This window comes from Trachypithecus francoisi, unplaced genomic scaffold, assembly GCF_009764315.1.
Source record: "Trachypithecus francoisi isolate TF-2019V2 unplaced genomic scaffold, Tfra_2.0 Lachesis_group4, whole genome shotgun sequence".
NCBI lineage: Eukaryota > Metazoa > Chordata > Mammalia > Primates > Cercopithecidae > Trachypithecus > Trachypithecus francoisi.
In genome coordinates this window covers 38,358,302-38,374,579 of record NW_022681469.1, presented here as the reverse complement: position 1 = coordinate 38,374,579, position 16,278 = coordinate 38,358,302, and the positions used below count along the sequence as shown (strand labels likewise).

The window sequence follows — 16,278 nt, the reverse complement described above, 5'->3', positions numbered from 1 at the left end:
CTGCCCTGCTTCCCTAAACTCACCTCAGCCCAGCACCCAGTGTCTAGGTGCCTAATTTAGCTTAGTCACTATATTTTTAGTATCAAGTGTGAACTAAAGACATCTAGATTAATAGAATTTTATTTATAAAGAGCATCTGGAAAAAATCTAAAACATTAGATGGCCTTCCCCACATGAGTACCTTTATTCGTTCATCAATAAAGGCATATTGTCAGAATTAAAGCATCTCCTCCATTCTCTCTTCTATCATTACAAAAGGTTATCAAAACGTCATACTCCCTTACTTAGCCAAGAGTCACAAGACCAGGTATCCATTTCTCCCAGGTAAATGAGCAGAAGGTCCAGGATTAGGGAATAGACCCTCCCATCAGGGATACATAGCAAAAGATAGATCAGATCGTGCTTCTGCTCACAAAACTTCAGATCACAGAGTATGCGTGACATTCAATTTGGCCCCAGTTCACACAGCCAAGTCTCAGCCATATCTGGTACATATCTACCCTAAGACAGACATGCGCCTTTCTCCAAACCCACTGTGAGCTTTCCAGTCTTATCACAATTGTTCCTTCCACCAGCCTTTGGGTCTTCCAAAGCGCCTTTTTCCCCTGGCCCACTGTCCAACAACCACTCACTGCCGCTTGCCCTTCTCCATCACATCTCAGCTCAAATACTTCCTCAGGTCCTTTTGTTAAATGTTCTTAACAGAAGACAACTATTGTTCCTTAGAGTTTTTTTGTTTGTTTGTTTTTGTTTTTTACAGTACCTTTAAAAACACAAAGAGAGAACGTTTGGAGTGAAAATATTTTCATAATAAAAGGTACAAAAACCCTAATTGTCTCCTTAGAAGTTCTCAGTCTGTGCTTCAACTCAGCTGTGCAAGCCCTACACAGAATGTGAAACTGTAAAATATTTTAAATGCTTGCTTAGTGGAAAAGACACTGCAATGATTCATATTTTACTTAATTAGAAATTATTTTAAGTTGCTATCATCTAATAAAATTCTGTTATTTTATTAACTCTTTAGAATTGTATTAATATTCTTCTTAAAAATGTTTCTAAAATGTCATTATTTTAAGGAAATTTGTTGTTTCTAAAGTTTAAAATTTTTAAACTAAAATAATGGCAATATAAAGACAATTCCGGAATAACCACTTATTTTAGAATAATTCAAATGCATTGCTTAACAGAAATACAAAGTGATACAACTACAGTGTTAACACATTTTAAATACAATTTAAACTATTGTTTCTGTCATCTAAGCTGAGAAGATTTATCTTAGCCTGAGCATGTCACCTGAGCCTATCACCTTTTCTCTGAAAAAGGGAAAAGATATACAGATTACAATTCTAAAAATGTGAGTTTTCAAAATTTATGTAGTTTCAAGAAAAAGCTTACCTTAACTCATAATCTTATTTAGCCAACAGCTTCATTAGACATTACACATAAAGCAAATAGTAACCATTTTTTTTTTTTCTAAATATTCCATCTAAAAGCTGCTTTCCTCACTGGCTTAAATGACTTAATTCTCTCATCTTTTACAAACGTTATCTGCCCTCTTGTTTTAACTCTCTCTACATTTAGGATACTGTTTCCTGAGTCATCTCCTTTTAAATGAATGTTTTCTGGTTTATGTTTGCCAAAGGAAGTTACTAGAGAGATATGTGGAAGTAAATGAGAAAGTGAAAACACTGCACAATTGCTGAATTCACCTCAAGGAAACATTCGCTGAATTGGTGACCAGTATTCACAGGTGGAATGAACATTTCAATAGCATGTGCTGCCAGAAAAATACCTGACTTTGAATTTTCCACAAACTCAGGACAGTCACCAAATCAATGGATATTGAAATATTTTGCTTACATTTAACTAACATTATCTCAAATGTATATATCTAAAAACAATCTATAATAAGGTTTAAAATGCTTGCAGTGACATAGCACACCATACAAAAACTTGAATCATTCATATTTCAAACCCTGAAGTAAGACAAAGGTCCAATGACCAGCCAAAATCCTGTCCTAAAGACCCAACACTAAGGCCATGAATATCACACAGTTATCCTGGGCCCGTCTCTGACACAACATTACTTTTGAAGACATCTGCTGACATACTTTCCTGGGGCATCAAAAACCATAAAATACTTACAAAGTAAATTTAACTGAGGGGTTAAAAGATCAATATGCTGAAAATTATAAAATACTGATGAAAGATGACACAAATAAATAGAAAGCTATCCCATGTTCATGGATTAGAAGAATTAATATTGTTAAAATGTCCATACTATCCAAAGTGACCTATAAATTCAATGCAATCCCAATCAAAACTCCAATGTCATTTTTTACAGAAACAGGAAAAAAATCCTAAAACTCCTATGGTACTACAAATCCCCAAATAGCCAAAGTAACCTTGAACAAAAACAACAAAGCTGCAGGCATCATGCTACCTGATTTCAAAATATATTATAAAGTTACAGTAACCAAAACAGCATGGTATTAGCCTAAAAACAAACATATCAACCAATGGAAAAGGACAAAAAGTCCAGAAAGAAGTAAACTGACACATTTACAGCCAATTGATTTTTTGACGAAGATGCCAATAACACACAATGGGAAATGGAAAGTATCTTCAATAAAGGGGAACAACTGGATATCCATATGCAGAAGAATAAAATTACTATCATTTCACAGCATAAGTAAAAAAAAAAAAAAATGTATTAAAGATTTAAATGTAAGACCTGAAACTGTAAAACTAGTAGAAGACAATGTATGAGAAGAGCTCCAGGACGCTGATCTGAGCAATGATTTTTTGAGTATGACCCCAAAGTCACAGACAAAAAGAAAAGCAGAAATAGACATATGAGATAATATTAAACTACCGAGATTCTGCATAACAAAAGAAATAATTAGAAGAGTGAAACCCATGGATTGGGAGAAAATATTTGCAAACCATGTATCTGTTAAGGGACTAATATCCAAAACATATAAGGGACCCAAACAACTCAATAGCAAGAAAGTAAACAACCCAATTAAAAATAGGCAAAGGACCTGAACAGACATTTCTTAAAAGATGACACGCAAATACCCAAAAAAATGCTCAACATCACTGTTAGGAAAATACAAATTCAGACCACAATGAAATATCAACTCATAGCTCTTAGAATGTTTACTATTCAAAAGACAAAAGATAACAAATGTTGGTAAGGCTATGGGGGGAAAAAATCCTGGTATACTGTTTTTGTAAATATAAATTAGTACAGCCATTATGGAGAGCGGTATGGAGGTTTTCAAAAAATTGTGAATTGAATTACCATATGATCCAGCAATCTCACTTCTGAGTGTACATCCAAATGAAATGAATAGGAATGCCAAACAGACATCTGTATTCTCATGTTCATTCCAGCATTATTCACAATAGTCAAGATATAAAAGCAACCTAAGTGTCGATCAACAGATGAATGGATAAAGAAAATGTAGCCCCTATATACAACAGAATACTATACAGACCTAAAAAACACCAAGGAAATTCTGTTACTTGTGGTAACATGGATGAACCTGGAGGACATTATGTTAAGTGAAATAAGCCAGCACAGAAAGACAGATACCACATGATCTCAGTTATATGTGGAACCTAAAAAAGTGTTGATCTCAGAGGAATAGAGAGTAGAATGGTGGTTACTAGAGGCTGGTAGGGTGAAGAGGAGGATGGTGAAAGGATGATTAGTGGGTACAAAGTTTTAGTTAGACAGTAGGAATTACTTTTAGTGACCTATTGCATAGCATGGTGACTACAGAATGATGTATAATTGTATATTTAATAATGATAAGCTGTATATTTCAAAATTGCTAAAATAGTAAACTTTAAATGTTCTCACCACAAAAAATAAGTGGGTGCAGTGGATGTTAATTAGCTTCATCTAAGAATCCCAAAAAGTATACATACATCATTGAAACATCAAATTGTACCCTATGAATACATACAATTATTACTTGACAATTACAAAAAAATTTTTTAATTATAGTTTTTAAAGAATTCTAGCTAACAAGTCAAATAAAGTACATGTATTGAGTAGATATGTTTCTACTATATAAAAAAAGTATAAATGCTGAATAATTTTTCATTTCCTGAATATCAAGCAATAAAAGCATTACTATCATGTAATGCTTTATCCATAATTCTACCTCAGCAAAGTTTACTGATTTCAGCCACCTTCCTCCAGCCCCAAAGTCTTACTTAGTTCACACCTTTATCCATGGCTTCTGGGGATGATAATGTAATCACTAACAGGGCTTTCTATTGTCTCCCGCTTAAATGTGAATTATCATTTCATCACAAGCTGGAAATACCCATTGGTTCTTTACAGCCCAAAGAATAACATCTAACTTTTTGATAAAGACCTTCACAATTGGACTTAACTTCATCTTCTTCTCACTGTGCACCAACAGCACAGCCGCACTGACTTTCTAAGTTTTGCCTAAGCTTTCCCTGTCCCTACACACTCTTCATGTTGCTGTAAATCTCCTTCCTTCTTCATCTCCACCAGGAAACCCTTATGTATTTTCAACATCCAGTTCAAATAAAGACTCTACTGTGAAACATTCTGGAAAGCTCCATTTGCTCCTGATTCTGGGTTCCCACAGCAATTATTTATACATTTAATATTACATTTCGCTTTGTAATTTTCTTTTTATTCACCCCTTTCTTTTTTTTTTTTTTTTTTTTTGAGGCGGAGTCTCGCTCTGTCGCCCGGACTGGAGTGCAGTGGCCAGATCTCAGCTCACTGCAAGCTCCGCCTCCCGGGTTTACGCCATTCTCCTGCCTCAGCCTCCCGAGTAGCTGGGACTACAGGCGCCCGCCACCTCGCCTGGCTAGTTTTTTTGTATTTTTAGTAGAGACGGGGTTTCACCGTGTTAGCCAGGATGGTCTCGATCTCCTGACCTCGTGATCCGCCCGTCTCGGCCTCCCAAAGTGCTGGGATTACAGGCTTGAGCCACCGCGCCCGGCCCACCCCTTTCATCTTGGTTTTCTCAAGTATCTATCACAGATGGGTACTCAATACACAATTAAGGAGGGCAAAAGGAAAGGAAAGGAGAATGAGAGGTGAGGAAGGTAAAAAGGAAAGGAGAAACTGCTTGATTCTTTGAGAAGGTAAGCAAAAATGATAACCACAGTAGAAATTTTAAAGTTCATTTTATAATAAGCATACGAAAAGACCATATTTTTAGAAATTAAATGACTACCGAATGCTTTGGAGTAATAAATGAAGCATAGTTAAGTCTTCTAGAAACAATGCCAGCAATTAGTTAAATGCCTTATAACAGTACTGTGGTGTAGTGAAACATGTGTGGTCTTTGAGCACAGGCTGCATTTGAATGCTAACAACAACTACCAGCTGTGTATCTTTGGGGATTCTACTTTTCCTCATTTGCAAAATTAGTCTAATAGAGTTGCTATGAGTATATTTTGAGAAAACAAAGGTAAAATATTGGGCAGATACTGAACATACGGTAAATGGTATGATGAATCTTCATTTAGAAATAAAGTTTAGGCTATCAACCAAAAATATAAACAAAATAATAAAGACACAAAACTTGATTAATTTTTACTTAAGGACTTATGACTAGCTATATAATTATAAAATTCATGACTATGTAAGAGAAGGCCTTAAACAGAGACTCTTTAGAAAATCAATTACTACTTAAATATATGCTGATTTGCATTATGATTTTAAACAAACAAAAGAAAAAAGAGGGGAAATTTCTCCAAGGCCATTAAAATTTCACTTGATTTCCACTAAGGAAAGCATTCAGATCTGGTTCAATCACTCTATATTTAAAGAAAGTTTGAAAAGTGCAAGCAAACAATCAATAGTTATATTCAAAGTCTCTGGAAAAATAAAATTGAAAAAAAAAAAGCACATCTCCTTTAAAAATGATTCATTTGTATTAAATACGTAAGGTACGTCCAGCTGAATTTCTGACAAGCGCTTGACTACCTTGTGGTTTGCTGGCAGTTGAGCATATATTTGCATCACATCCTGACAAATGATGATCTCCTGATGGTGACATTCAGCTGTTGTCAACATCATAAACATGTCTGTTCAATCTGCTGACATTCCCCCTGAGCTGGCACTGCTTTCCTAATGCCTATGTTAATAGCAAGGTAGAAATGCAATAACAAATGAATTTCATTTGGTCTACAGCTAAAGCCTTGGGAAGTACCCATCTAAGGCTTAAAACCAATTTCAATGTAGCTTCAATTTCTCTTTTAAAGGGAGAAGGAATTTCTACTACTGAAATTACTGTGAAAGGCATGGCATATTCCAGTTTCTTTTCTTAGTCATTTTTGGCTTGTTTTCCCATTATAATTAGAATTTAATTATTCTTAATCTCCTCATATAAATACATAAAAATTTCTGTTCTATGACAGTTTCACACTTACTAAGAACATATCTAATGAGTATGTTTGCCAGATAAAGCAAATAAAAATAAACATGTCCATTTAAATTTAAATTTCAATGAATAATGTTTTAGTATATGTATATTCTAAATATTGCATGGGACAAACTCATACTAAAACATTATTCATTGTTTATCTGAAATCAAATTTAATTGGGCTTCTTGTATTTTATTTGAGAACCTTAAATTAGGGTGTTTTAACAACTTATATCTATAAATCTATTATTCAAAAGAAGGATGAAATTCATGACCAAGGCTTCTCGGAAATGTTTTCCAATAGGTGGCCTAGCTTGTAGAGGTTTTCTGTTGCTCTTTGGTGACGGCTGAGGGGAGGCTGGTGACAAAGACCTGTTTTAAGGGAGGCTCGTTTACTTTTTCTTGATCGGTCTGTTGAATATTGGCATTTTTATTTTTGCTTGAACAGCACAACAGCCCAGCGGCCAGCTCTTTTTTTTTTAAATATATATAATCATTCAAGAGATATGGCAGCTCTCTGAGATACCAATTGTCTTTTGAAAAACAACTTTCTTACACTAATCTGTTTTACAGGTCTTAAAAGCAAAACAAGGCTTTGAATACAGGGAAATGGATAAGTTGGATGAATGCATTCTGCTTGTTTAAATATTTACATCCAAAAGAAAAGTAAGAAACTTCCTTAAAAAATTGTTTTTAATTAGGATAAAAGGCTAAAGGGCACACAAAAAATACTGTAAGTTACTTTGTAAATATTTGCCAAAGACCTTACATCATGTCACACTCTGCAGTATTTTACCACCAGACCCCCATGAGCCATTTCCCTTGTAATCTAACCTTTTCTAACAGCCAAATCCCTCTGCTAAAATCTCATGCTCATCACTGCCTTCCAGGCAACATCTTTACTCTGATGTGCTGGTCATTCCTACGTTCACTATTCTAATTTATTGCCTGTTATTCAATGATTTAATAAACACTTGTTAAAGCACCACTGAGCAAGGTGAATGGTTCATATTACTAAGTTGTTTGTAGTCTGGTAGTCTGGGCTGATTATTAAAAAGAAAAGGAAGTTTATAATAAGGGAAATACACTAGGCTTCAAAAGTTGAGAAAAGTCTATTCGAGACATCAATAAAGGCCCAGTGAGAATGGGCTTCGCAATCAGGAACGCCAAGGTCTGAATCCAAGCTCCCATCCTTACTGCTGAATGACTTGTGGCATATTACTGACCTCTCTGAACTTCATTGAATAATTACCTATCTCAGATAACTGTCGTCAGGTTTAAAATGAAAATGTTTTATACATTACAGGATACATTTGTAAACACTTAGGCAAAAAATCAGCTATTATAGAGTAAAATGGCAAAATTGTTACAAATATTGGAACTAGACTGCCATGGTCTGAATACTAGATCCTCTCTTTACTAGCTGTGTAGACTTAGGCAAGTCACTTAATCTCTCTATGCCTCATTTCTTCATCTATATTAAGTGACTAATAAGGGTAATTCAAAGTTTTAGTCCAATTTCATACTCAACAGAGAGGATAAAATTGATTAACTCGTGTACAAGAACTCTTCATTTTAAAAAAAATTCAGGTAAAACTCTACAGTGTCTGGCACTGTAAGTACTCAAGAAATGTTAACTACTTCAATTATCATCAGTGTCATAATTATTATTTAAAGAGGTAGCATTTCAGATAAGTCTTCATGGGCTAGTAATATTTAAATGAAAGTACTGAGAAGAAATTTCTGGTTAAGAAGACAGCAAGAATAAATGTAGAGAAGAACGAAGCAAGAAAGTTTGTTCAGGGATCAGAAAATACAGAACCAGAGAATAATGAAGTAGATAAGAAAGCAAAAAATGGCAGATAAAGGCTCAATTGTAGAAGGACTTGGTGCACGTTTGAGGTGTTGGTACATACTTCATTACCCAATAGGGAGTCTCTACACCTGTCTGAGCAGGAAGTTAGGAAAACCTGAACTTGGGCATCCCAGAGGAGGATAGAAAAGAGAGGACAACTTCCCAAGACTGTAGAATCTGAACTGAGAGGAGTCGGTAGCTGTTTAGAGGAGAAGGATATGGGGAGGAAGTCAGAGAGGAAATTGCCTGAGAAACAGACCAGATGCAAATTGGTTGTGAGTGATAGATACATGGGAGTTGAGACCACAGATCATTCTTTAGCAAGGGGGAAGCTATGTTGGGTCTAGACAGAGTAAGGACTAGAAACCTGCCATGAGAGGAGAGGTAGCCCCAAGGGAATGGAGAACGAACTGCCAAAGGCAACCAACAGGAAGGAGGAACCAAGATGTAGATGTCACCTAGGGACATATGGAACAGCAATGCATAAAAAGATGCTTTGTAAAAAAGAGTACATCCAAGAAGCAAAATGGAGATGGAAAAAGGCAAAATCAATCCATGCTCATCATCCTCCCAGAGGGTGGCACTGAACCCTTTGGGCTGAGCTTAGAGCTCTTCTTCTCTGGCCTCATAGCACCCAGTGCAAACCCTATTAGAGTTCTTATCTCATAAAGACAGGTCTGACAGCAAAAATTCGTGGTATATATGATCAGTAAGTGTTTAGAGAAAGAATGAATGAGTAAATTAGTAGCCTTTAAAAGAACCTCAGTCCTCCATGCTACTTTTGCATTATAATGCTCTTTGCAGTATTACAAACTGGACTGTGATTCACAAGTCTAAGATTTGCCCTACTTCAAATAGCAGGCCACTTTACTTTGTTGTTTGTCAATTTGCATTACTAGCATTTAAGCAGCCTAAGGGAATGCATAAAGAGTTTTCAAAATGTGTTTCCAAAGCCTTTGTAGTTCCATGAAATACCTGACCCTACTTGCCCTGCCTCCCTCCAGCATCCCACTGCATAGGAGCTGTGCAGAGTAAAAGCTGGGAGGAGGGAGGAAATGGCAGTCAGACCTTAGTTGGTTATACAAGAGAGACATCATTGTAAGACTGTGTTTTCAAAAAGAATTCTGTGACTTTTCACTTAAAGCTTGAAATATGTTATACTCTACTCAAATTATAGAAGGTTCATGTAAAGTAAGTCCTTTTGTTTACGTTTAAATTATTGCCCAAATATCTAAAATTGCAAAATAAGATCCCAAACTTTTCCACCATTCTCCTTTCACTGTATACCTATACGAAGAGAAATAAAGCAGTAAGCATGTTTCCCCATCTCTGAATGTGGTTTATTTTCTTTTTTTTTTTTCTTTTTTATTTTTTTATTTTTGAGACAGAGTCTCGCTCTGTCACCCAGGCTGGAGTGCAGTGGTGCGATCTCAGCACTGAAAGCTCGGCCTCCCACGTTCACACCATTCTCTTGCCTCAGCCTCCCGAGCAGCTGGGACTACAGGCGCCCACCAACACGCCCGGCTAATTTTTGTGTTTTCCAGTATTTGACCTGAACAGTTACCCTCCAAGAAGCTAAGTAATACATTAGCACAGGTTATACTGTGAAATGCAAAGCTTTAGTCCAACTTCACACTAAGATACTGTTTTAATAGGCTTGGCATGGGAGCCAGTCAAGCACGAGTGTGTGGGAGCTGACTCCTGGAGCCAATTTGTTCTCATCTGTCCTCAGCTCCACATTCAGTTATGATTTCATGTTGGTAACTTAAAATTGACCATGCTGGAGAATTTATCCCACAGAAATCCTCAAATGTTACAAATCTGAGCTTTTTTTCTGCCCAGTGATCCAGCCTACCAGCACACCACTCAAATTGTTTAAGTTCTTTACATGAAATTAACGCACAGCCAGGGCTGAGACCTACTACAAAGAAAGCATATACTCAATGAATTAGTTTTTCAGCCTTATATGTCTGCAACTGTATGTTAGTAATCTCACTACCTGGTGCCACTAGTATATATTTTACACATTAAGTGCTCTTCTAAAAATATCTATATAAACAGCATTTTAATCAACTCAGTTTTTTAATGTTAAAAATGTTTGCCTATTTTTGAATTAAAAGACTAGGCACAGAATTTAAATAGTGAAACTAATTTAACAAGTACCTAGTGCAACTCTCAGAGTTAAAAACATAAACTAAGATTATAGAAACTGAGACTCGTTTATGTTCTCTAAGCTATATAAAGGCAGTGACAGGGCTATTACCTATGTCTGCTACCTCACAATCTGAATTTCCACACGAGCTTACAGGGTGAATTTGTTTAAAAATAGAAGAGAAAGAAACAGTTCCTTTATGGCTTCTCAGTTCCAGTCCCAAGGGGACTTTTTGAGTGCTAATAACGACAAGGACACTAGAAAGAACTCATACTTTCAAATGAAAATATCAACATGTAGCTGGAGTGAAATAATTAAATTGCTTATATATATTTCCATACCTTATCATCCGACTACAGTAAATACGTGTATTCAAATAATCTCTTGTGAAATGAAAGCTTCCCTTCTTACAGGATGTTGTTACTGCTATCACTGTTCCCTAATCTTGTGAACTGATTAAAAAATAATACATTACTGGTTAATCTTTTTAACTATAATAAAGAGAAAATATAACATCATACCCATGCAAGAAGCAACAGATTTCTTTTCACTGTTCCACAATATCCTAACATCCCCACAATGATAAGAAAACAGCAAACAGCAATCATGACCGGATGAACCACAGGAAAGTAAGTCAAAATGACTGCTTCCTCTACCCTGAAAGAAGAAAAATAATGTATTAGAAATAAAATATAATCAAAATGCACCCAAGACATAGTAGAAGACACAACTGTGATTTGTGTTAATAATTCTTTAAATCATGATGCCTCAAAACTAGTGACTGTATTGTTATTTTCAAAATCACTGTGCTATTGTTGTTATGCTTATTTGCTCACTTGCTTTATTTTTGGTTTTGCAGTGTTTGGGTTTTTTTTTAATAGAAGTGGTAGCTTTCCTACCCCAACTCATTTAATATATAATATACGGGACCTTGATAAAAGGTCCATCTATAATTATCTCCGAAGCCTTAGCCTAAGTAAATCACATGGGAGCCTTTGCCATCTCCCAGCTGGGAGGAATCTCCTTCCTCTTCTCTAATCTTTGACCCCACGTGCACTACGTTTCTTTTCCCTGACAATTGATCCTCCCCCAAAATGTAAAAGACTGCTATACAAAGGAAAATCAGTCTACATTTGAAGAAAAGAATAGGTAGAAATGATTTTTGCTAGAACACGATGAAAAATTCATTAACTAAAACCAGTATTAATGATAAAAATTAACCATTATTAAGCTAAGTTCCCCTGTGTTAAGGACTTGAAAAAAAATGTTTTTCATTTAATCCTTACCACAATTCAGATGTCATATATTATAATACAGTCTCCATTCAGAGATGATGGAGTAAAAGTAATTTGTCCCCTGTGATATTAGTAGATTAACCCTTGAAATTTGAGAAAAAAAAAATCATTGTGGTGTATGGTTTTCATTAACCCAAGAATATGAAGGTAAGAGGAGGCTGATGGTAATTTTCTTAGGGAAAAGTAATTATGCTGGTTCTTTACACGCACCTATGACATGGCTGACACACAACCAGAAGGACAAGTAACTGCTATTACCATACCCAGAAATATCTATATAAACATGCTGTCACCTGATCCCCGCTAGGACCAGAGGCTCACCTTAAGGAGAACTCTGGAGGATGCAAGTGTCTGTGACAAAGGTTGCTATGAGCAGGAAAAACTCTTCCAAAAGACCAAGCGAGAGCACTACCATATAAAGAGCTGAGGGCAAAGTTACTTAAAATCAGCATGAAAGAATTCAATCAATAATTATAAAGTATACCTCGTTTCTGCAGTTAAAGTGAGAACATTATTTAGGTAGTCCCTCATCCAAGCAGAAACTGCCAACACACTGATGGACATTAACTGGGGAGAAAAAAGTACAAACTGGTTACCAAAGATTTATGTAACATTCACTGCAGGATTAATAATAGGAAAATTAAGGATTTTGTTACATAATGTCTTTCCCAATTACCATTTGCTACATCTTGAAATTTACTATTACTATAAATGTCTGCCATTCCATTTTGTAATCATGTCATAGGCACTAAATAGAATACCACCCAAATGGGATACAAAAAACAAAACTACTAAGTGGCTGATCCCAGGTTCAGGACAGAAACTGCACAAGATGAGGAGGCCACAGAACAAATAAATTATCAAACATATAAGATGTGTCTAAAACACACTGTCATTCTTAAAGGCAAGGAAGCAATTAAATACTATTACTGAACAATTAAATACTGTCACAAAAAAAGTCACAGGAGTTAATTTAAAACGACTTCTACTGGCTAAAATTCAAACAATTTAAGCATTAAAATGATAGTAATAGTAATAACATTAAATGTAATCCTTTGATTCATAAAGCGCTAAAGTATATACACGCATACTAACACGTATATGTGCTAAAGTATATAAACTCGTAATGAACAAAATTCTCTGGTCATCTTTGTAGAAAGTTGAGTACTCAACTCATTATTCAGAAAACTGACAAGAATCTGTCATTTCTATTTATCCTACTTTTCCTGAACAAACTAAAGGAAGAACCAAGGACTTGATTAAACTTTTTATGGAAGAATTTCTGTAATATTTGCAGGAAGCATTCTAGAACATCACCATTTAACAACCCTTTTTCAAATAATGGATCTCAAAAAAAAGATCCTCAATGGCTGCAATTCTATCAGGTCATTGGCTCTCAATCCTATCTGTACATTTGAATCATTTAAGACTGAAAAAAATTACTGAGCACAGGTTTACCCTGGACTAATTCTAGGGAGTAGGGCTTGGGCATCAGAAATGTATAACAGCTTCACAGATATTCTAACAGGTAAGGAGGGCTGAGAACCACTGCATTAAATGAAAGGCTGGTGGGGAGTCAGAATGGAGAGTAGGCGGATGATCCAGGACCCACTGGTCACTCTCAGTGTCACAAAAAGAGACAACTAGACATAATGTGTCTCCCAACATGGTACGATCAGAAGCACACAGAAATTCCTATGAAGTATTTTAACCAGAAGGTCAAACTTAAGTCAAATCAACCCTCCCACACTATCAGTCAATAAAAAAATATATGAAATAGATTTAAACATGTTAAATGTCACCACGGGAAGCAATTAGCAAAATCAAGCATATGAGAAATTTTACAGGACAAATGATCTGCTTTCTTGAATTGAAAAAAAAAAAAAACTGGCAAGTTAAAACAAAAAGGAGAGAAAGAGAACCTCTTTTAGATTAAAATAGAGATTACCCAGTGCAATACATTGACCTGGTTTGGATCCCGATTCAAACAAATCAACTACATAGAAACATTTATGATACAACTGAGGAAAGTTTAACCCTGAATGAATGTTTGGAAATATTAAGAAACTACTTTGATTATTTTAGGTATGAGAATAAATTAAGTTTATTTTTTTAAGGGTCTTTATTTTCTAGACTTATACACTGAAGCAATTTTAAATGAAATATATTTATATCTATACTTGTAAGAAAAAAATAAACGAAACCTAATGATGACTGGGTTATGGTTTAATAATTAATCATGACTGGTAGAAGTTAGGTGGGAAGTAGAGAAGGGCATGTTGATAATTGTTGAAACTGGGTAATGAATAATTGGGGATTAATTATACTGGGCTTTTCCACTTTTGTATATGTTTTAAACATTTTCATTATTTAAAAATTAAAAAAAAAAACACTAAAACAAATTAAGAAGAAGTCTTCCTGGGAAGTTTTCCTAAAAGCTGCATATTATTAACTCTTAAGTTTGAAATGTCTTTCCTTCTTTGATGGAAATGTTTTTGAAATATGTATTTATCTTCTTAAGTACAATGTAGTGAAATTCAACTTACCCTGATTTTTAATAATTTCTGGTATCTTAATGAACATCAATTACCATTACGTGCTACAGCTTTAGCTTTCAATGCTGATATAATGAATACATAGAAGGTAGAAATGAGTCTGCACTAACTCAAGTGGTGGCCATAAAACGTGCTTTCTGCATGAAGGCTCCAAGGTAAACAGACTGTGTAGAGCTCTAAAGCTTTGAATGGTAAATTATGGCTATCTGCTTGAAAAATCTGCTAGCGAATTCAAATTTCCATCATTTATTACAAATATTTACCCAACAATTTCTATGTGCCTTGGACTGGGCAAGATTCAGAGACTGACAATAAATAAGAGAAATAAGATCTAGGCCTTCTTGGAACCTCTTGGGGAACACAGGCAACAATTACACAAAGAAAACAATTACAAACTGTTTTAAAAAAAAGTGCCATGAAGCACAGAAAAGGGAAATACCCTGTTGAAGATCTCTCAGATCCTGAGTGGTAGAGCTGGGATTCAAATTCAAGCTGTTGGGCTTTGAAGCATCAGGGTTAGTCACTGTCTCCCAAGTTTAGAAATAGGCATGGTATGTTTCTTAGAAAGGGGCAGTGCGTCTCCTGTAGAAGTCAGGTTCAGTTTAAATGTCTGAACTACTTTCTTTGGTGAATGGGAGCTCAGTGATTCTTAACCTGTAAATACAAATGTATTTCAACACAATTAATTTCCTTTGTAAGCCAATACATTTTGTTTTGTGGATTAAAATACAGATTAATAGTAATATTATATTAATTATATTAATCTTTTATGGAAGAATTTCTGCTAATATTTGTAGGAAGCATTCTAGAGCATCACCATTTAACAACCCTTTCTGAAATAATGGATCTGAAATAAAATACAGATTAATAGTAATGTAATATTAATATAACATTACTATTAATCTGTATTTTAATCCACAAATTAGAATACAGTTTAATATTCTAACAATAGGCCCACAGGTTTATAAGACTGCCAAAGGAGTCAATGCCCTATAAGATAGGTTAAGAACCCTGGGACCACAGTCAAGAGTAGAATTAGGCCAGTTATTATTATTCTCATGTCTGTTAGAAATGAACAGATTATAAACCTCATAAAAGTTACAAGTGGGTCAGCCGCAGTAAATTAGTCATGTTTCTAGCTTCTTCTGATGCATTAATATCTGTTCTGCATACATATGCCAGACACATCCTGCTCTGGAGAACCTAAAAATGTGCCTAAGTCACCTTGCCTTGGCCTGCTGTCTCCCTCATTGCTTGTTCCGTCCTCAAGAGGAGATGTTCTCCCAGGGGTGTACTTTTCAGATACAAACAATGCAATCCAGAATCCACACTCCTAAGTATCTCCCTTATGGGGCTCTCCCACTTAGGGGCCACTATACACCTGCCCTAATCACCCCAAGGCCAATTGTTCAAACTGGCCAATCCTAAACCCACTTACCTGCCTCACCTATACCTTCCCATAGAAACCATGGTATAAGCACTTGCCCACAGTTCCCATCTCTCTTTCTGCCTTGTGACTGACCCTAGGGTTTCCCCTCTTGCCCCCCACCCTCCATAATGAGATGTGTACTCCATGTCTTGGGATTTATGAATATAATAAACTGTCTTCTCAATGGCAGCCATCTCCTGGTTTTTTGGCCTTAGCATACCTAATCAACAGCAGAACCTATTAAAACACACAGAGCTAGCAGAAGACTGTTGTCTCTTTGATGAAATCTGTGGGCACGTGTTCTCCCTCTACTTGGCTATATGTGGGTCTTTAAAACCTTGTAAGTATTGCCAGGACAGAAAAGTCTATTAATGTGGTGCATTAGTCCATTCTCACACTGTTATAAATACCAGAAACTGGGTAATTTATGAAGAAAAGAGGTTTCGTTGGCTCATGGTTCCTCAGGCTGTACAGGAAACATGCCTGGGGAAGCCACAGGAAACTTTCAATCATGGTGAAAGAGGAAGCAGGCACATCTTACACGGCCAGAGCAGGAGAAAG

The 16,278-nt window shown here is 35.7% G+C and overlaps 1 protein-coding gene across 5 annotated transcripts in view; it reads right to left on the bottom strand.

The window, feature by feature from the left end:
* TSPAN12 (tetraspanin 12) overlaps positions 1-16,278 on the bottom strand; it is a 71,672-nt gene that overhangs the window by 41,247 nt on the left and 14,147 nt on the right. For all 5 annotated transcript variants that reach the window (XM_033191936.1, XM_033191940.1, XM_033191939.1 and 2 more), the window contains exons 3-4: positions 12,218-12,300; positions 10,960-11,095 (exon numbers count right to left, since the gene is read on the bottom strand). In XM_033191936.1, the coding sequence (XP_033047827.1) occupies positions 10,960-11,095; positions 12,218-12,300 (219 nt within the window). The remainder of the gene's footprint in view (positions 1-10,959; positions 11,096-12,217; positions 12,301-16,278) is intronic.